The sequence below is a fragment of the Empidonax traillii genome, unplaced genomic scaffold, assembly GCF_003031625.1.
Source record: "Empidonax traillii isolate 1590-97213 ecotype Southwest subspecies unplaced genomic scaffold, ASM303162v1 scaffold237:size1322474, whole genome shotgun sequence".
Classification (NCBI taxonomy): domain Eukaryota; kingdom Metazoa; phylum Chordata; class Aves; order Passeriformes; family Tyrannidae; genus Empidonax; species Empidonax traillii.
This window is the reverse complement of record NW_020955430.1, coordinates 865559-887880: the sequence shown is the minus strand read 5'-3', so window position 1 is coordinate 887880 and position 22322 is coordinate 865559. Positions and strand designations below refer to the sequence as shown.

Sequence of the window (22322 nt, the reverse complement as noted above, 5' to 3'; positions counted from 1 at the left end):
ATCACAGAGATAAAACAGCTTATGTCATATTGAAAAGGACAAAGTTGATTATGAGATAAATAATCTTTTAAAAATTTTAAAAGAAGAGTAGTAGACAGAGGAATACATTAAATAAGCCCTGCATCAGTGGAGACAGTGGGTCGCCTCTACTGCATAATCTGATTTAATCTCACCCTTCATATGGAAATGCAAATGGACTGGTTTCTCATTAGTGACTCTGGCTGAAGTGTCTGATTTCTCCAGCAGAAGGCTGATTTACTGTATAGCTGTGTCTGACAGCTTGTACTTTGAAAGTCAAATTGATTTTTGTAAATGGAAGAGTCTGGTTTCAAATACAGCTCAAATAACTATATGGGAAGAGAAATCAGATGATTAACAATGATTTACTTTAATTACCTGTCAAAGTATTACATTTAAAACAGTGTATCACTGTACTTCACCCTGGGAAGCCAGGACTATCACCTTGCCTGATCGAGAACAGAAAGCTTTCCAAGCAGTTTGCCTGGCAAAACATTTCAGGATTTGTAAAGACACTGAAGTAACACAGCAAAGCAGTGAAGACTGAGGGGCAATCTGTGTGCAAAGCAGCCCTGCACAGAAATCCTCATGCTACTTGATTTACCTCATTATGGGGATGCAACTTTATGATCAGTTCTGTCCTTGTTTCAATTTAGGAAAACAAAGGGAGCCACGTTACCCTGCTGGCACTTGTGGTTTAATTTCCCAACACGCATTGGTTTGTAATTACCTGGGAAACTCACAGATAGTGTCCTGAGTGACAGCACTGGTGCACAGACAGGGAAAGGAGTAAATTCAGAGCCTGCCCTTGAACTCACCTCTGCAAACTGGACAGCAGGACTCTGGAACAGACACCGGGAAAGAGCAAGTTAATTTGGGACAAGTCTTCAGCCCACAGTACACGTTGCCTTCCTGCCAGTAAAACACAAGGGGAGTTTAGAAGGAGTCATTGGTTTTTCTGTATATTCATTTTTTTATGGACATGCTTAAATCCTTGTTTATATAAATGCCACTCTATGCAAAAGCAGAATATTAGACCAGTGAAAAGTCTGAGCAGTCTGATCAGCATTTGGCCTGTTAAATTCTTAGTTAATGAAGATTATGACGATGATTTGATAAGAGGAGGTACAGAGTTGCCAATAGTTGATACTGAAGAGCTGTTTGGATTGGTAGGGATGTCATGGTTCAGACAGTGGCTCTGAAGAGTCACTGGGTGAGTGCTCAAATATACTGGGTTAGAACTGGTGACATGTCAGGAATGGCTCTGTGGCCCAGTGCCAGCTCAGACTGTCCGCTCCCAGCCTTGGGGCTCTTTACTTATCAGCTCAGTCCAAATGAAATCAGTCATTGGCTTAGTGCTATAATTTCCAGTCAGGTTGAAGTGAAATATTCTCTATACGCCAAGCAGCAGTATTTTACCTGCTGCCTCTACACTGTGAGCTCACTTAGAGCAGATGTTTGTGTGCTTTGTGCACCGAGTGTAAGAGGTCACCTGTCATTTACCAGGTGCTGCACACGGGCTCTGAGCACTCTCAGGAGTTTCAGCATTAATTCTTGACTCTCAGCCTTTGCTGTGTATTGCTTATATTTCAGTCTCATGTCTTCTAGAAAGGAGAACTGGAGCACAGACAGAGCAGGGCACTGTCAGACTCTGTTACTTACTGAGCAGCTGCACTGGGCACACTGGTTTGCTTGCCTGTTCTGGAACAGCCCCTCAGCCACGAACATTTCGCCGTGGTGGTAGGTGGTGCCATTGTATTCACAGGATTTCCCGGTGATTTTGCTGCTTACTGAGAAAAGGGAGTCCTCTGGAAGCAATGGGAAAGGAACACTTCATGCAAATGTTCTTGATAACTTGCAATATCATAAATAGGGGGGAGGAAAAGCTTCCCTTCTCCCTCATTTCTCTTTATTAAGGAAGGACAAGTTTTGTCATCCTACAAAGTACAAGTGATATTCTCAGCCTGCTATCTTGCTGAATTTTAGTAATTCACACTTTGAGTTGACTGTCCCAGTTAATCTTAGGATGCTGCTGATCAACTGCAATGCCAGCTCTAATGGCCCTGTCTCATGCTGCAGTATTTTCTAATGTTCTGTAGCATTTGATATTAGGACAGATGGGTGCAGTTATGTGCCCACTTGTTACATTTACGTGGTTAAATGTTCTCCTAAGACATAAAGCAACCCATACCTTATGCTAAAACATCCCCTAGACTGTTTAACTATCAGCAGTTGATAGACTGTGCAAAGGGATTACACTTTACCTATGAAATGTAAGCTACTTGATTCCACTTGGCCAGTGGACCTGGCACTATACATCTACATTCACATGAATTCAGCATCTCAGCATGGGAAAAGACATTTCAAACAAGAGCTCTGTGGAAGTAACAGTGAAGTGTTTGTTCTCTGGAGCCCAAACCACTGCAAATTTCTAGGAATGCAGCTGAAATTTCATTCAGTGGGTTTGGGCTTTCATGTCAAAGAAACCTGACCTTAAAAATTTAGGTTTTGCTATAGCTCCTTTCATTACCTATCAGATAAACCTGGAGAGATTTTTTTGTGACACCATGATAGCACAGAATGCCCATTTTCCAGCTGGGAGCTCAAGTGAAAGAGCAGTTTTCTGCCAGCATGCACTGGCATTAAACACTAGTATTTAGCTTTCCATCAAAGCATATATCTAGTTACACTGGTCCATCACATATTAATAATATTTTGAATGGCAAATGTCAAATCAGGCTGTGGAACCCACATGTACTACAGTGTCTGAGAGTCTATTGGGTCAGCAGAGTCCATTCTGTAGGAGACTGGCAGAGTCACCAGTTCATGTTCTTTGTCTGACATTTCATTGCCTGACACACGTTATTTATACTTGGAAACATCAGATACATCATTATTTCAGTGCAATCAAGGGTGTCCAATGATACCTTTCCAAAATCTTCTAAAGAGGCAAAGAACTCTGACAACACCTGTGTTTGGCACAGAAGTGCAGTGCTTTCAGCACTTTCGGTATGTTTGCCAGTAATGGACACCCTGGAACGGCAAGATGTATCCTCCTACCAAGACACATCCTTTGCAAGTCATCAGCAACAGATTCCAGTGGCATATTCATCTACCACTTAGGCAGAAATATTGGAAAACATGGATAAAGAGGCACATCTCAGGACTGTGCTACCTCCCAAAACTTGCATCTCCACAGTTTCTTGGGCTTTCTGAGAGTCACCTCATGGAAAGCAGAAGGAGAGAGAATCTTGAGTTATCTCCTTGCCCCTTGGGCAACTGGAAGAGCAGTAAAACTGGAAAGAAATGAAAATGGAAGGGGAAATGGGAGAATACAGATGGTTCTTGACTGGATATGAGGCCCTGTTCACACAGCCTCTGCAGGACGTTGCTGTGCCCACGTGGGATGCCTGTCCTAAAGCAGTGTTTGGCTTGTGGTCTGACATTTGCAGAGACCAATACCTGAATGATTCATAGATTAGAGGAGCTCAGACTCGCCCATGACATCACATTGTCCTGTAGAATGTGAAATTAGAGTCATCATGGATTATTTTAATAAGTGTCAAATTTGAGCTTTAAAAATTTTATCATTAATATTGGTATCAGCATGCATGATTCTGTGCCTTAGTTAAGACAGGTTAGAATTAGAGTAATTAACTGCAAATGCACTGCATTGCTCAAAGCTCTATTTGTAAACCTTGCTTCCTTGTCAGGATTGCTCCAAAAGCTTTATCTGGCATTTTAATGGTGCTGACTAACATTGCTTTAATTAGCTGCCTCTGTAAAGTACCAGGCAAACCATCTGTGTGAATCCTTTTAATTAACTGGGTTCAATCTGAGCTTTTTTTCTGGCATTCTTTGCACGTCAGGGGAAGCAACGTACAATATCCACAGTAAAGATGGTATAGCATCAATCAAAAAGGAAATATCTCTGTTTCTGTGGTTGGCATTTATTCTGTAAGGGCTCAGACTTCTGTATAGAAGCTGAGAGGCCATGCTTACATTTGCCTGCAATTTTAGCACGATCAAGACCATGAGTCTGCAATATGGAGCAGAGATTTATCACCAGCAGGAGCATGAGGGATGGCAGGGGGCCAAGGTGTATAACCTGGGCTTCATTGCTATGGATTTGAATTTATCCTGTAAGTAACTTTAAAGGTTGAACCCGGCTGAAGGAATCTTTCAGATTTTACAAACAGACAACAGAATACAACTGTATTAAAAATGATTTAGCTTCAAAACTGTTATTTTTTTGAAAGAAATTGGAGACTATGCTTGAAACTTTATATCCAAACATTCCTCTCTCCCAAACATGGGATTCTGTCCAGGTCCTTTTGCCTACCTAGGCTGTTTTTCACTGATGTCCCACACTCAGGGTAAATTCTAGCCTCAGTGAAGACAACAGAAAGGTTTCCTTCAGGACTCAGCCAAGGTGCTTACTTGAACGCTGCTTTATGAGATTGAGATAGATGCTTGGACTGTGAGGAACTGTTGATCCATAGAAACAAAATTTGTATCAACTAAGACCTGTTGTACAGCCTGATGTGGAAGTTCACTATGAGAACTAGAAGTGCACGTATAGTTCATGTATTCCATGAATTGTGGTTGACTTGACAGAACCTGTGAAGGAACAGCATGGCAGAACATTTGCCATGAAGGGATGCTACCTTGGTGTGAACTGCAGCACCAGTGCTTTCCTGATAGTCTGACAAAACAGTGTTGCACATGAATTTGATAAACCATAGACATGTTATGGAAATTTTCTGGTTTAATGGCATCTGACCCAATCACAGATTTTTTCATGGAAACTTTTCTGGGTTCTTGATGGTCTGCCCATGACTTGACATGTCCAAGGGCCAAGGTCTGAGGGCAGTCAGACATGTACACAGACCAGGCCTTCCTGGCTTCTGGAACTTTCCAGTCTCCTGGGAGAAACAGAAGCTGTGTCACATGGATCACAGTCAGTTTTGGAAACACCATCTTTTAGCTTCTTCTGTTTACAACTCTATTCCTTCCTGGATTGTTATAAATTCTTGATCCTTACTTGGATATGAAGCAGAAGAGCGTCATTTATCTGCAACTAATCCCTTGAATAGCTTAGACAAATTCCATGAGCAGTTCCTGGTGTTTTAAACAGTGGTTACTTCTGTAAAAGTATTTATGTGCAGAGTGAAAAGCAGTGACCAGCTATGGGCAAACAAGCCTTTTGGGAAATGGGGGCTGACTTGCTTGAGGAGGGGCTTTAGGATCCAGGCCTTACTACAATCAATTAAGTGTTGAGCTTGGATCCTTCTGGACAAAGACAAGAGGTGCAGATAAATGAACAATTTAGACACTAACTAACAAACTGGTAAAACCACCTCAGAATCAGTACAGTCAGGGCACGATAATCAGTGAAGTATTTATGACGTGACAGCTGACCTTCAAGACGAGAAAATCAATTGCTTTTGGGTCTCTTTGCCATTGTGGACAATGAGACCAAACATCTTGGCTTTCTAAAAATCACTGTGCTGAGCTTTACTGACCTGCAGACAGTAACAGTGGAAGTGGAGTGTCCTCCCCAAATGGGGACTGTACAGGTTAGACAAGAGAGGTGCAGACAAAGCTCCTGCTACTGCCTAACCCTCAGCAGGGTCTGCTGGGACCCTGCTCAGCACCTCACAAAGGCTCTGTGGGGTTTTAGTTCATCTCTGTGAGGTATTGTCGTGTACAATATCCTGGCCATCCGTGTTAGTACTTAACACTCTCACCATTGCTTATTTTAGTATCAGAACATCTGGCAAAGAACATTTTTTAAAAATCCTACAGCCTCTTGGCTTGCTGACTTAAAAACTATTTTTAAACAGCAGCGTTCAGAATCACCTAATGTCATTTACTGAAAAAGATAGGCTTTTAACATCCAGCAGAAAGGCTGGGCGTTCAGCCTGCCTTGGGTTTTACAGTTTGTCTATTTTATTAACCGTCCCTTGTAAAAACAATCAAGTACTAAACAATATGAAATTAATCACAAGGTCTAATGCCTTAAGAAACTTACCATACTGGGAACTGTTTTGAAGATAGTCTGGGTTTTTTTAAGCAGACAGATGATAGATTATGAATTTGAATCCAGAGAGGATTTTATGAAACATGTTTTCTGAATCAACACTGAGCATGTACAGACCAAGAGGCTGAAGATTGTTTTGGAACCCTATTCATGAGACAAGCAATTGATTTCTGCCGTAACTCCAGGACAAGAGTTTGCACTGACTCTCTCCTGTACATTCACTTGTATTCCCAGGGAGTTTTGTTACTTAATGAACACAATTGGGAGAGTCAGTTTAGTTGCAAGAGGTACTTCAGAGCTCTCTGGGCTGTATCCTGGTGCAGGAAACTCTCTTTGGACACCAGCTAACTGCTCATCTCACATGCTGCTTCGAAAAGTCCTTGTCCCTGTTTTGCTTATTGAAAATGTTGTAAGACCTGAATCAGCTCAGGCACACACACTGTCCAACGCAAGTGGGCAGTACTCTCATGACCTGACATCTGCTTCAAAATTCATTTTGTGAGGGGACCAGGGCTGAACTCCTCTCTCCAGCATTTCAATGATATGTGCCCCTCCCTGTTGCTGGAACAGCCACTTTGACAGCTTGATAAGCATGTAAAGATGTGAGCAGCCCTGGAGCTGCTCTGATTAACAATAACTGAACTGAACCAGCCTTCTTTCACCTAAGGAATCAGAGCTCTGAAGAAGTGGTAATGAGTCCTTAGACCGCTCTTGCCTTGGTGATGCATTCCAAGGGGTTCAGCCAAAGATCTTACCAGTCCTGGAGAAATCTAAGTGCTAGTAACATTCCAAGTAAGAGATAGAGAAGTCTGCCTGCAGGCAGAAATCCTCCATGTCAGGCTCTTCCCTCTGCTACACACAAGCCAAAGGAACATGGTTATCGTATATAAGAAACAGCTATTCAATAACAACGCATTTGGAATGGAGGAATAAATATGTGTTGATAATCTGATCCTTACAAATTCAAAACAGAGCAGCCTAAGAGTTAAAGAGGTGAGGGAAGCATCCTGGAGAAACAGATTATGCAGCTTGCTAGGAGGGTGACAGCGAGATTTTGATCATAGTTATGTTGAATAAATCTGGAACAACTCTGTTGATTGAACTAACCCTGATGCTACGTGTTCAAGCCAAACTGTATTTTTTAAATATTCTTTAAAAAAAAATCCACACATTTATATGGAAAAAGGATTGCATAAATTATATTCTCTTGTGTTTATGCAGTGCATTTCATGCAGAAATAGCAGTGCTTTATGTGATACAGAGCACTTGCCTATCTTCCTGCAGTTCCAGTGAAACTAAGGTACAGTAACAACAGTAGGCTTCCTCTGTACCCAGAGATCCAGTTAGTGCTGACCCATTTGTACCAGAAGTCCAGTGTAAAGAAGCAAAGAGCTGGGAATATGGATGTCCTTATTCTGCTGCTGTGGCTCACTTCTCCAAGATGGCCTTCAGTGCAGGAGACATTCTGTGATCACATTTTGGCCACCAGAGTGTGCTGTGCTGGGGCTGATTGGTGAGAGTGGCCAAATGCAGAGGGGATGAAGAGAAGAGAGAAGGGAATCTCTGAGTCACAGGCAGCCAGAGACACTGGGAGCACAAGGGTCATGGTGACCTGGGATAGCACATGCTCTGTTTTTCCCAGGAATGTACCAAACTTTCCTCAGTATCTGTGAAGGCCTTTGCCTCAGAAGGGCAGGAAACCTGTCAGCACCATATCCCACAGCTGCTCCTGGTGCAGCTTCAGGGCTGGGTATCTAAACTGAGCCCAGAGAGCCATCAGCACGTGGGGGGAAAAGCTGCTATTGCACACTGGCTGTTTCAAAGCCAGAACTACCACTTGCTGAAAGAAACTACCACCACTGTCACATCAAGAAGGGTAAACCACAAATATTCTAGAGCTACTGCATCACCAGAACTAAGTCCTGATTTATCATCTCATGGAAGTGCAGGAACCTCTGATAGAAAACCTATTACACAGTTTCAGTGCAAGGTTATCCTCTAGGGGTTAGCTGTTATTTTAAATAATTTGTAGCTGGAGGTCCTTGGGGAATTATAGCACAGCAAAAGAGACCAAATGGATTTCTTTCCTATGAAAAACTCTTTTGCTTAATTTCTTCTCTCTGCTTTTGTTTCCACTCTACATGAATGTGTCACCTCAAGGTCTGATCTGAAGTTCATTGAACTAAATAGATTTGGAACCTGGCCCAAACACCTACTCTGTGTGGTATAGTGAAAAGGCAGTTTCCCCTTTCATCTCCTGTCTCATATTTCTACCACATTACTTAGTATTTCTAAGTAAGAGAGGTGACTGTATCACAGTCAGTAACTGCATCTGTTTTCAGAGAAGACTTAGTCCAAGGACTATCAGTGTTAATAGAAATCTGTTGATTGACTATAATGGGCTAGTGGATCAACTGTCAGACCATCTGCATTTAGCCTTTTCCCTCAGTCATGCATCAGAATCCAAATTATTACAAATCTGTGATGTAAGAAACCATGGAGGATGGGCACAAAAGCAGTGCAGCGATGTTGTTTTAAAAGCAGTGGCTGAAGCTGACAGTAAATGTGGATGGAAAGGTTGTGCACTATCCAAAAACTGCAAACACAAGCTCTAAACAAAATCCATATGTGTGCCTCTTGGAGGTGCAGGTGTCAACGATATTAAGCCACAAAATGCTTTGCATTAAAATAACTTCAAGGACCGGGTTAAGCTCTGAAAACTCCAGGGTAATTCAGAGTTAATCACCACAACTAGTCTTTAATATGGTCAGACTGTAGAAAGTGTATGAAATTCATTGCTTGAAGGAACTAGTAGCACCTTATCTAGGCAGTGTGAACTTTCATACAGATTCAAGGCAAAGATGTAATTTCAGTCAAAACATTCAAAAAGCTGTTCGTTGTTTTTTAGCTTTCTAGGGCTAAACTCAAGCTCTTCACATTATTTTAATATATTTTCTGCAGCTTAATTTCCTGTGTTTTCTTTTATAGTGGCATAAAAAATTGCCCAGCAATTGCCCAGCAACTCTGAAGGGCTCATAAAACACTTTCTAGGTTGCTCTACTTTAATTCCTGCTCTCAAGTTGAACTATTATGTGAATCCACCAATCACTCTCCCGCCAAGGTAACAAATTGAGTGGAGCTTTGGTGCATTTTGAATCCTCTCTGAAACCTCTTTGAAGGTCTTGGAAGTTAATCTTGGAAAACTTCTGAGCAGCTTATCCTATCCTATCATGTCAGTCCAAAGAATGGAAGTTCTGTGATCCATGTGGGAAGATATGTATTTTGGATGCCGATGTACAGATAGATTTTTGAATTTTTATAGTCAAAAAAGCAGAATGGAAACAAGTGATAATCTCAGTCTGGCTGTGATAGCAAACATTCCTTATGAAGCTTGTGACAAAGGCAAATCATGAAACAAACTGAATTATCTGAGCACATTTCAATAGGAAAAAATTCAACATCTCCCTGGAATGTCATTATCATTGTATTTCTAAATCATATTTACTTCCAAATAAGTAATTTATTTGAACTATCTGACAACAACCCATTGTTGGGACTCTCTTACTTGGTGATTTGAGAAGGATAAGTGGTAGCAACAAGACCTGCATAAAGAATGGAAGAGTTGGGCACCATGTGCCTTCCTCCATTCCCAAAAACGTTAGTGAATTGAAGGGTAAGAAGATAATCACTGAGAGCCTGGGAGCTCACTTCTTTTCAGGTGATATTCTCACACCACTATTGTCAGGTACCTCACCTGGTTATCTTTAGGCCAGCTATGCATACAGGTGCCACCTGGCATTGTGCTGTTATTTCAATATCTAAACAACAAAAGTACATCAGAAAAATGCTTTGAATTTAATAAAGAAAAATCGTAGTCCCCAAAAGCTTACACTTAAATGTGTTACTAATAATGAACGTTCTTGGAAGCCAGTGTGTTTAGTCGGGGCAGCAAGCTTAAAAAACAGTGGAGCCAGATGGACTGGTTCATACTTACTTCTCAGCCTTATCTGCTGAGAAATCAAACCAGCAAGTGGAATATAGAAACCCTTTCTAAATCCTGCAATTGTGAATTTTTGGTTTTGATGTAAGCTTTTCCCATCTTAGATTTACATATTCCGGAGCGTACTCAAAAATTTTAATCTTTGACCAGACTCTAAATGCTTTCATTTGCAATTGTTGTATGTAGAAATTATACAAGCTACAATAAATGTTCCAGTTTTAAAGGCACTGTCTGTAGTAGTGCTATAAAAGACAGCTGCAGATAAATGCTTGAAGAATTCGTACATGAAGTTTATTTTCATGACAAGAGGCGGGAGGTCTGAAATCCACTCTAGATCAAGAGCTGATCCAGATCAAGAATGATGGTGTATTCTCTCCCTGACTACAAATCACCTCTCCTCTGATGATGTCTGGAGCATCCTGAAGATGGAAGGATGGAGTGCAAGCTCAGAAGAATTCCCCTGTGACGTCCTTTTGGATCTCTCTACTGTGTGAACAGAGTCTCAGTGAATGTGAACACAGTATTTTTGGTTACACATGTGGTGATAAGAATACAATTCAGATGGTAAAATATTTTTCAGAGTTGCAAAAGGAAGGAATATCTAGATCTATACAAGACACAAGGTCTGCATTTTGCCAATTCTAGAAAGAATAGGTTTCAAAAAAAAAAGGAAAAAAGGAAAAGCTTGTGATAAATCTGTGGTAAAAGCTGATAGGATTGAACCACTGGGGAAAGTAGAAGATGCTTCATAACATATCTGACAGCTACTTAAGATTCATAGTGTCTGGTGCCAGGGAGACAGGATACAAACACTGCATTTCTTTGTGTCAGCAAGTCCAGTGTCACTATGGATGCAGGAGACATTAATTCCAGGGGGAGAGCAGTGCCAGCTTTTCTCAAAGGAATCCCTTCAACAGCTCCTCCACTTAGGTAGCTCAGAAGTTCAGTGTCCGATGGAAGTTGCTGCCTGCTGGCATTACCTCTGCTTCATGAAATCAGGAGGCAGTGATTTGGGCAGTTACAGCCTGCAAGGCCTGCAGAGGGGCAGGAGAAGAGCCCCAGGTCACTCTGACCAGCACTGCTCCCTTCTGTAATGCAGCCTGAGAGAGGAGGGAAACACCACGAGACAGAACAGAACAAGCACTTCTGACGGTGACTCCAGTGGATGGTTAATGGCCAGAGCTCCCACTCACACCATCAGAAAATACCCAGGGAAACCAGAGAAGTGAATTTCCAGCGTATCATGGCATGTTGCACAAAAGACATTGTATGCCAGACACACAGGAATGGAAAGCTGGCACAAGATGTGCAAGAATGCTGGAGATTCCTGTTTGGATCAGGCACGAACATTCCCACTGAAGATAGAGCACCAAATATGATACACATAATCACTGCAGAAAGCAGAGTGCAAATAACCCCTGACATCACAGGAGATTCCTGCTTCTCTTTTGACTAACATTGGAGCAGATCTATCTGAGTTACAGATTCGTTTAGGGCAAAAATAAAAATAGACCTTAGTGGGACTCTCATTTTTAATGAGATGGTGCCCAGTTAACGATGCAATGGCCCATCATATGTAGCTGATGGACTGTAGGGGCAACTAAGAGAAGATAATGGATCACAATTCCAGAATGGCTCATTCTGATAATTTTCTGTATTTATCAGTTCAAACACAAAGTACAAAATTCCAGCTGAAGACTATTATTAGCAAGAACTTAATTTGATAAGATGGATTTGAGAGTTTACAGGGGTCCTTACTCTTCCTTATTAGGCCATTGTAGAATGTTTTAAAGTCTTGGTATGTATGATGGCATTTACAACCTTATGAACAGAAAAAAAGCCAAATAGTTCACTGCCAAATAGCACTTGAAGCAGAAACAGTCAATCTAGAAGAATTATGTTTCTGTAGTAAATACTGTGCAAAGATACTAAAAAATGAAAAGTTCCTAACTGCAGATGCCATTTACATACTGAGTGGGACTTCTGTCAAGAAAGTAAGCATCTAGCATAAACTATTCTCCTGTCCTCCCTCAGTAATCAGTGGAGAGCAATAGACATCTCCAGGGAAAGTCTTCTCATTCTGATAATAGGATGTCACCCTCTGGGACAGCATGTTTCCAACAGCTTTAAAGGGTATCTAGACGATTCCCTTGCCAAGTAATGCTTGGATTACCTGGAAAAACAGGCCAGATTTTGGGCACAGCAGTCAATCTTTTGATCTGGAAACAGAAGAGGGCTTTGTGTTCCCAGCATTTTACCATTTTAACCAACAGTACTAGTTGGCCAAAGAAAGCATACTGCCTTACAAACTTTCTATCTATTAGACCATCATAGATAGAACTCTGTCATAAACTAAATGCCAAAGTGTTGGATCTAGAGTGGAATGGGCTCAATCTCATGCTAGGACACAACAGTGGCATCATGGCATCAGACGAGTTACATGCTTGAATTGGTTCTTCTTTGTCACTGATTAAAAAGGGATTCTAGATCAAATATTGACATGCATATCTGATAGAGAGTGTATTTAATTGTCAGGGCAGATGAATTCTACCCTAAACTGATGGGTGGATGCCCTTTATTACCCAGTGAGTGCAGTGAACACACTCCCATCCCAGCTGAACAGCAACCTTCTTGTGCTCTCCTGTCCCTCCACCATTACCTACTGCCTTCAGCTCCCAGGGTTTGGTCAGGGAACAGCTCTTTTCCTCAGACAATGAAACTCTCTGGAGAAAGTCAAAGAAAACCCCTTTCTATGACGCTGCATGAATACTCTTTTATAAGGGGTGCCACTAAGACAGACATTCAGGGGAAAAGCTCCAGTCTAACCCAGCAGCCATTAGGCCATGTCGGGAACGCTGTAACAGCCTCGTGAAAGATCCTGCTTAGCCTCTTTCATACAGTGACTCTTAATAATGAGCATATAATAAATGCACAGTCTGGAAGAATTTACTATACATATCCAATTGGATTTATATAGTCATAAACTTCTACAGCACTGCTTCTATGATTTACAACAGTCTCTACTAATTATGAAGCTGTGCCTGGACTTGAGATGTAAAAGGCAAATGTTACCAGGCTGGTTGTACAGTGATACTGCACAAATGCACATTTGCCACAGCTATTTTCGATCGCTTCTTAACAGAGAACCATTGCAAATGAGCATATATATTTTAGCCTGCTCTTATGAAAAGCACCAAAAGAAGAAACTCAGGAAGTTTGTGGGAGGGTGTTTTATTGTGATGGAGTTGAGAGATAAGGAGTGGGGAGTGGACAGTCAATGAAACTTCTGCTGTCCTCTGCCTGGATTGTAGGGGACTGGACTTGTTAGCTTACCTGGTCCCTTCCCAAACCTATACTTCTGAGTTCCTATAAAGAAACCACCGTGGGAAATACCATAACTTACATAGGACAAGCCTCTCATGACCTAAATGGATACAGGAGGATGTTTACTTCACAGAAGTTTTCCGGCACATACATTTAATTTTGCGATTATTCAGCATATTAAATAACTGTTTCAGAAAGAACTGTTTGTTTTGTCATTAAGAGATTTACCTGGGCACCGTGGGCAGCACAGCTGTGGTACGTGCACAGGGGAAGGACAGTGTAGACTCGGGCATCTTATTCTGCTGCACAGAACATTTCCATTCTGCAGGTGGAACATAGTACATGATACTTCAATGAAATGTCTTACAAATTTCCATTTTCTCTATTCTACATCCAGATAAAAAAAAAAAACAACAAAAAAGACTTCTTACAACATTCTGGTTTCACTCACACCAAGACTACTTGTACTGCCTTTGAATCTACGCTGAAGGTCAGAAATCCATACAAACCCTAAAATCAGAGGAAGAGTCTAAAAGTGGATTGCAACAATCTCAATTTGTCTTTTTCTTTTGAGCAGATTACGCTTAGGAATTGCGTTTCCAAAACTAAGATGTGGATAATTAATGGTAGGTCTCTGAGATATCCCCTACTGAGGGTTATTTCAAGACCACAAGAGACAATAGTGTCTGTAATTGTTCCTGAAAACTGTGGAGAGTCTTTTGTTTTCATTTTATGGGTTTCCCAGTAGACAAAAAACACCAGTTGGTAAGTAGCCATTTTTCTAAGAAATACGAGTAAGTCTTGGGAATAGAGCTCATTATTCATGTCATTAACATAATATTCTATTTGACCACATCTAAGTTTGATTTATAATTAAAACACAGGGAATTTTCATTCTCCGGTGTGTGTAACCAGAAAAGACTATCCATTTCAAATTCCTATTTCCCATCTATAATTCATCCTTCTAATTTAGCTCTGAGTTGCTCATGTTTATAGCAAGAAAGATCTTTCAGCATGAACACTGATACTGTGCTATGACTAGTTTTAGGTGGTGTCAGGACCAAACCCACTTCATTTTCATATGCCTTCTGGAACACTGAAATGTTTCCAGGGGAGATGCAGACTTCCTTAGACAGCAGATGTATAGGCCTTTCTAGTCATCTCTTTCAAAATAATTCATTGACTCCTAAATATCTGCAGACCACAGGCTGGAATCATACTGTTAGATCATTGCTAGCCACTAACTATATTTGTGTATCTGCTTTGGAAAGAGACACTAAAAATGGTATCACCATCTGTTTCCAATGATGACTGAAATGAAATATACTGATTTTGTTGAGGAGGAGTAAATTTTAGGCTGTAGGACCTTCCCAGGATGGGGCCTATCCCTGGTCAACACAGCTCCTTGCCCAGCAGACCCTCACCTGAGAGCCTGTCAAGCAGTGCTGTGGAGGAAAGGCTGGCACTGCCTGCTGAGCTGGCTCCACACTGCTGGCTTGTCCTGTTCCATGACCTCACTCCCTCTTTCATTTTACATCCTGTGGAATCTCCTGAGGTGAATGTTTACTTTCTGTGCATGATCAGCTGGGACAAAATTCTGCAGGGCCAACTTTGCTGCTCCGCTCTGCCAGCAGGACCCCACTGTCTGCAGCAGGACAGAACTGTTTTAACTGATCTTGCACTCAGTGAGACTGATCTTACACTTAAATTTACAGCAGTATTTGGGAGACCAAGCCCTGCTGACCAGAGCAGGACTCAAGTGCCTGTTGGTCTCTGTGAGCCAGGGCCACGATCAGCATTTCTGCATCAGGTACCAAAGGGAGTCAATGCATCTCTTCCCGAGCTGGGCTATCAGTGCTGAGTGTGGAGAGCAGTTGGTTTAGCTCCTGAAGTCTGCAGATCTGACTGGGAACACAAGCAAAAAGTTGCTGTATTTTGGAGAGTAAAATAATGATCTGACAAATTGTGAGCGCTCAAATTTACTTGACAGTAACAGACAACAGGCTCCACTGTGAACTGGGGGCGGGAGGAGGGGTTGTAAAAGAAAGGGGGAACAGGGTGAGAGCACTGAATTATGTTCAGTTTTACTCTGGCTTAAGTATGTAAATTCTAACTTGTAAAAATACAATACTGCATACACATAAAAACAGGAAAGTTGTTGTTGTTTTGTTGGGGTTTTTTTAAAATTCCAGGCTGAATAATTTGGTCTCTGTTTAGTTAGTTAATTTGTCTGGTTTTTTTCTTCAGCATCAGAATTGTGTGTGCTGGGGGGATGGACAGACAAACTGTTGTTTAGAGACAGAGCATGGATCAGACATCTCTGTGTTGCCTGGCTGATGTGACTTGTTTTGGGCAGAGATCATCTGGATCATGATGATTGAAGTCAGCAAAGACATTCTGATCACACTGATGATGAAGATCCCTGGGGATTTCTTTGCTTCTCTCTGAAGTGTGAGGGAATCAGTTGCTGCTTCAGACTCTGTACATACCTTTGCCCCTTTTGCCTCACTGACAGGGAATCATCAGTGGGTCACACTCAAGTCTCTCTTATTTGCTCTGTGTGGCACACTTTAGTTTAATTTTTTATGCTGGTTTATGGTCTGTGCTTGTGCTATGTCATGGCAGGTTTTCTAATGCCTTTACTTTGTTAAAATTACAAATTTTAAGGGTTTCCTAAAGGAATCAGGAGCTTTTATTGTAGGTCAGCGACAGGCCAGGACTCAAATGAGTGGCTGGATGCTGCAGTTGCTATTTAGAGTCTTCCTTCCAAACAACAAGAGTCACATCCCAGAGATCCCTCAGCATCTTCACTGCTGAAATAAACCCAGGTTACTTTTGCACCCTCCCCGTACACCGAAGGTAAAACACAGCAAACAAGGGACTAAGAGTTGAGTTCACTCCTGAGCTGCATGTACTGGGGACTACCATCAGTAGTTTCCATCTTTACCAGACCTTCTGCCCTGAACTGTCGCTTTGTTTTCAGTGCCCAAGTGTGAAGGAAAGAAATAAACCAGACTGTGTTTGTTGGAGCCTCACGGTGCGTGGGTGTGTGTGGGTATGTCTGGGTCCCAGCAGTGCTGTTCTCTAGAGGAGCAGACCATGCACTTTCCCATCCCTCCAGACTGTCTGGCATCTTCCTAAAAATCACCGAGCAGTGATTTGTATCCAGATCTCTAGGGTTTCCAGTTAATTTAATTCCCACCCAAGTCATATCTTTACAGCAATTTAGTGAGCATTTTACTCTGCATAGACTCTTGAGTGAGTTTTCAACTTTGCATACACATCAGCAAAAGATGAGTGGAAACTCCTTTTTTGCTCTAAACAAGGAGTTTTCCTACTCCTTTTTTTTTTTTTTTCTCTTACAGCTGCATTCTGCTGCACAGATCTGAGCTGCAGCCAAGCTTGTGGGACTACTGTTTGTGCATCTCTGCACTAAATTGTAGTAGCAGATTCCCTCAGAGCAAATGCTGCACAGGGGCCCAATATTTTACACTTGCAGGAAGGGAAAATAGCCAGCAATACTTTATTCTGCATTAAATACAGCAGACAAAACTCAGCATCTGGAGTGTCTCATGTGTTAGTGATTAAGATCCCTTACTGTTTATTTTAAAGTACTCCCAGGGACATATTCTGCTCTCATTTTCCTGCCTCTCTCCACCAGCTGTACTTTACATACTATGGGGATCTCTGACTGCTGTGTTTTCACATCAGCCAACTGCTGATGGGAGTCAAGGACCTGTCTTTTCACTTTCTATCCAATTCTCTGAGCTCCCCATACCCTTTTCTCATGTTTCTCTCACTGACCTTTTCTAACAAGGATTTCCAAACCTGTTCCTTCAGCACTTTAAGGCAGTAGATGCTTTGACTGTGGAAATGCCTCTTTGGCACTGTAGACAGATCAAAGCACCACCAAATTCAGGTTAAGCATAATCATCCATATTGATGGAACTGCAAGGATAATATTTAGGTGGTGGGGCCTGATTAGTCAAGATGCAATGCTCAGCACTGACAAGGCTTCTGGCTAGTTAAGGAGCTCTTTTGTCTATGCCATGCAAGTATTTTTTGCCATAATTGGCCTTCTCTATTAATTTTTTCCCTTTGTTAGGATCACCTGCCTCTATTTCCTGTAGCATGATCAGAACCCACTAGTGAAAACAGGTTTGGGCTTTGTCAAATTGTAGCTGCAACAAAAAAGATTCTAGTCAATGAAGCAAGCAGAAGAAGTTGTAAGATCAGTAAGTCAGCAGTCCTACCTCTGAGCAAAGACAATTAACGCAGTAAACAAGGCCATAGGGTTCCAGATAAGGATGCCATCTTTCTCCTACACGATACTTCTTATCTTGAAACACACAGTATGTATCTGAATCTGTAAAACAGTAAAGAATTGGAAGAGCTATGAGTGACCTGCTTTCTCTTCACACGGTAGCATGACAGATGAAATGCAGGATATGAGAAAGCAGACAACCGAAGTGGAGGTTGATAATTTCTGACACCGTTTTTTTGAACCAGGATACCTGCCCCTGCTTTTCCTCTGAGTGAGTTCAGCAGAGCAGGGGTCCTTTCTGCAACTCATCCTTTCATCCAGAAAGCTATTAACAGGAGCAGTCAATAACTCCTAGACTGATTTGATTAGTTAGTCCTCCTTGCCATGGTTTCTGTAATGTGTTAACATCTCCCATGGATAACAGGCTTTGTAGAAATACTCCCTCTGTTTTGTTTGTATTCTTTTCAATTCTTCTCATCAGGTTTTTGACAGTGCTTAGACTCTTTATTTCTCAAAGGATGTACCTAATCCAGTTCATATGAGGTTGTTTTTACAACACAACAGAACAGTCTTGGACGAGCTTCACCCTGGCTGAAAACTTCAGCACAATAGTCTTACACATGGGACAGATTCCAGATAATCTGTCAGATGTTTACAGAGGTTACTAAAATGGAATTAAGCACACTCTTGACTCAGGATATTTGAAATGAAACAGATTCTCCAATGTTTTATGTTCTTTGTGATGCAGTGTGACCTGTGCAGCTTTAGGAAACTGTGCCCCAAATGTGGGTGTGACCTGATTCTACTGAATGCAGGATTAGAAGGAGGAAGAATGTTAGAAGGTACAGGACATTCTTTTCTGAATGACATCTGAAAATAGAAGGAAAATGTCCAGTTTAGGTGAAAGTGACAGCTTTGTTTGAAGTCTACTTACGTTTTACTTGTTCTAGTTTACCTCCATCTATGAAAAGGAGACAGAGCACGCCAAAAAAGATAAAATGAAAATCCTCCAATATCCACTTTTTTCTCATCTTTATCAGCAAATGGAAAAGAAAGAGCCTCCAAGTAGAGAATGTAGAGCTGTTGAGAAGAAAAGATTAAAGTAATTAAAATAAAATCTTGTAAGATACTTAGTGATTTCATCCAGCACACAGAAATCTTAAACTGTCAGAACAAAAATGTCTGTCTGTGTTGTGGATCTTCCTTTTGTGGAAAGAGCTTTGTCTTCAGATCATTTCATTTTTGGAAAAGGGGCCACATGTTCTTGTAGGGCATCTCTTTTAGGTGTGTCTCAGGACACACAGGTGTCAGTTCTGACATGTTTGCTCGTGGTAAAATTAACTTTGGGTGTCCCTGGAGTCCCGGCCCTGCACTATGGGAATCCCTGCTCAGGGTGAGCCCCTGGCCACGCTGCAGTCACTGGGAGTTTTCCTCACCGCATCTAATAGGCTTCCACCACTATTCAGCTCGCCCCTTCGCCCCTCTCCCAACCACTATTGTTCTGTGACTGTGTATAATTAATTTTTCTAGAGTTAACCCTTCCCTTGCCTTGATAGCTGAGAGTAGAATGGGCGAGTGACAAGTCATCTTCATTCCTGCAGATCTTTAATGTCAAAATCTTGCATATGGAGCAAAGCTTAATGCATTCTTCTCTGTGGGGTGCAGATGTGGTATTGTACTCGCTGCATGTGCCATTCTGTTTATCTTTTTTCTCGTTTTTTTAAAGGGGAATAAGAAAATAATTAACTAAAGTAGAACTTCTTTGGTTTCGATAGCCAACCTAAGATTCTGAACTGAGAACTATTTTGGTGCTTTGCTGTTTATCAGAATTCATTACAAAAGTGTTTTGTTCCCAGAGTGCACTTGTCCATAACTTACAATGTTGGAATGACTTGAAGTTGATCTTAAGAGCCTTGATATGGATTCACTATTAGTTTTACAAAAGTTTCAAAAAAACAAAGAGAGTCACTACTGGAAAGATAAACAGTGTGTTTTGTAAACTGATTTGACCTCTTCAGATTTCATGTAAATAATAGAACTGCACAGGAATATGTTTCAGGTCACAGGTAATCAAGGCAGAAATAATAATTTATATGTGTATGGTCAAAATTAAGTGGTGGATAACTTAGAGAAACTCACTAAACAGTAAGTTAATGAGCCCTTAAAATTAAAATCTTACAATTATAACTGTTGAATACTAGGATACTGTAACAAAGGGCGTGTGATCTGATTTTATCAGTGGTTTTATTGCCTTTTGTCTATATTCCCAAAACGCAACCAAAACAGACATCTTCCTTAACTAATCAAGCCTGTGCAACTACTCTATCTGTACTCAGAAATCTCATTCAAAATACTGCAAATTGCATCTGAAAAGATATTAAGAAACAAAACAAAACAAAAGCACTTTTTTTAAAGCACACTCCCCCTGCAGTAACAAAACATAACTTTCCATTTCAACTTTGGGAGTTGAGAATAATATTTCAATTTCAGAAGAAAGGTTTAAGTAATTTTTTCCTTTCAACATATTCAAATCACATAGGACTTTCTGAAGCCAAACATCCTTTTAAAAACCTGTTTTAAATTAAAATCTCATAATTTAGTCCCAGGACATCATGCATGCCTTGAGAACAACAGTAGCACATCACTGAGACTAGCAGAAATGTGAATGTTTAAATATTTTGGCCTTCTTGGGGGTTGCTTAACTAAACAATAATTATCGATGGCACACAATTATCCCTTGTGCAGCACTTTACCTGTTAGGTAGGTTGGTTAGATGGAACAGAGAGGCTCAGAAATCCATCCATTTTAAATGTCAGGTCTTCAAAAGGAAGAACATTTTTAAAAACTTGGATGGCTTATGCTCAGAAATGCTGCACGGTAATGTGAGATGGAGGAGTTAATAGCAGAAAGGGGATGGAGACTTTTGATGTATTTCTTAATTCTCTTTAATTTCTGTATTGTTGTTACTCCAAATATAAACACATACTTTTCACTATTAGCACACTCCCTTTATTTCCCCAAAGGGCAATGTCCTAAAAATATTCCTGTATTTAAATAATCTCAGTTAGGATTAACCTGTTAATTATTGGTGTGTTTTCTACATAGTAGAAACAATGAAAGTGATCCCCTTCTTCCTTAAATTACTTAGTGAAATAAGGCGGATGGGGCTCTTTTTAACGCCTCGCCCTCTAAAGATTCCAGCTTGGTAACTACGAGAGGCGGTGTCCAGCCTCGCCACGTTTTATGATTAATGAAAAAAAAATCCCGAAAAAAAGCCAGAAAAGGCAGTGTCGAGGGTAGCTGGCAGAGGCTGCGAGGCGCGGGGCTGCGGCGATGGAGCGGCGGGGTCAGCGGTCCTGCCCCGACGGCCGCGCTGCCCCTTAATCAGCGGAGCCCGAACCCGCTCCCTCCGCTCTCCCCGAGGTTTTATCCCCGCGGGCCCCGGCGCTGCCGTCGGGGCCGGCTGTGAGCGGGCGGGTCTCACCCTGAGCCGTGGCCGGAGCCTCCCGGCTCCGCTGCTCGGACAGATCAGCCGCCCCTTGGGCGCCTGCCCGGGGAGCGCCCGCAGCCCCGCCCGGAGCCGGGAGGGGAGCTCGAACCGGCGGTGTCCCCCTGCCCCGGGCCCCGCCAGGTGCCCGCGGTGCCCCCGGAGGGCGACACGGGCCGGACGGGCAGCCCGGGGGGCGTCGAGTGCCCCCGCTGGGCTGCCTGTGCCGCAGCTCCGGCAGCGGGACCGCGCCTTCCCCGGGGCCGCGCCTCGGACGGCAGAGCTCACAAACCTGGGGCAGGGCTGGAGGCCGCTCCGCTCCGCTCGGGGACCGCCTCCAGCAGCGCTGGGACACCGCGCCGCTCCGCGCTCCGCTCCGCCGCGGGACGGCGGGGCTCCGGCCAGGCGGATCCGCTGCCCGCTCACGTTGCCATCGTCTTCTCCAGCGGCTTTTAGGTCTCTCCTTCGCTTCGGTGGCGAGGGGGCGAGCAGGGGAACGACGGGGTCCTGCCGCCGCCAGCCCTCGACCCCCGACTGATGGATGGGAGCGGGGAGGGAGGGATCCGCTACTCCCGAGCGGCGGGAGCGCTGCGGGGCGGGCGCTCCGGAAGGTCCCGGGCTGGGGCACCTGCCACCGCCTCCTGCCCCGGCGGGGAGCGCAGCGAGACCCCGCGGCCGGAGGATGCTCGGCGGCGGGTCCGGCCCCGCAGCCCCTGGAGCGCTGGAGCGGCGGCGGGAGGCGGGGTGAGCGGGGCCGCCTCCCGCCCCGGCCCCGCCGCGCCCGCGCCCCGCACCCCACGCCGGCACCACGGCCTGACTGACACGGCCGGGGAGGGGCCGCTCCGCCCCGGGGGGCGCCGAGAGGGGCGACCCCACACAGGGGTCTCGGAGCCCGTCCGCTCTCCGCGCTCCCCTCCCTCCTGCGGCAACCACCTGCGAGCAGCGGCACCCGCGCCTGGGCTGCGGGGCCGCGCTCCGGTGCCTTCGAACGGGCTGCGAGCTGGGTGACAGAGCCCCACGGGCGGCTTTCTTGGAGAGAGGACTCCACACCGAGCGGCTCTTTAATGGGCTTGTCCCAGGCGGGGTGCCCTGTGGAGCAGAGCTGACCGGAGTTAGCATCCACTGACACCTTCTGCTGATATCCTCTGCTCTGATTTATTGTGTTAGAAGGTTTCAAGGTCACATT

At 43.2% G+C, this 22322-nt stretch overlaps 1 protein-coding gene across 2 annotated transcripts in view; it reads right to left on the bottom strand.

Annotated features, from left to right (window-relative positions):
• The window catches only part of CHRDL1 (chordin like 1), a 32795-nt gene extending 10992 nt beyond the window's left edge, over positions 1 to 21803 (bottom strand). Inside the window, exons 1-6 of one of the 2 annotated variants that reach the window (XM_027888384.1) lie at positions 21429 to 21803; positions 18584 to 18729; positions 17639 to 17751; positions 13614 to 13707; positions 1681 to 1826; positions 837 to 930 (exon numbers count right to left, since the gene is read on the bottom strand). In XM_027888384.1, coding sequence (XP_027744185.1) covers positions 837 to 930; positions 1681 to 1826; positions 13614 to 13707; positions 17639 to 17751; positions 18584 to 18680 — 544 coding nt within the window. In that variant the 5' untranslated portion in view covers positions 18681 to 18729; positions 21429 to 21803. The remainder of the gene's footprint in view (positions 1 to 836; positions 931 to 1680; positions 1827 to 13613; positions 13708 to 17638; positions 17752 to 18583; positions 18730 to 21428) is intronic. The other variant, XM_027888383.1, reaches the window with a different exon arrangement.
• Between the last annotated feature and the right edge of the window lie 519 nt (positions 21804 to 22322).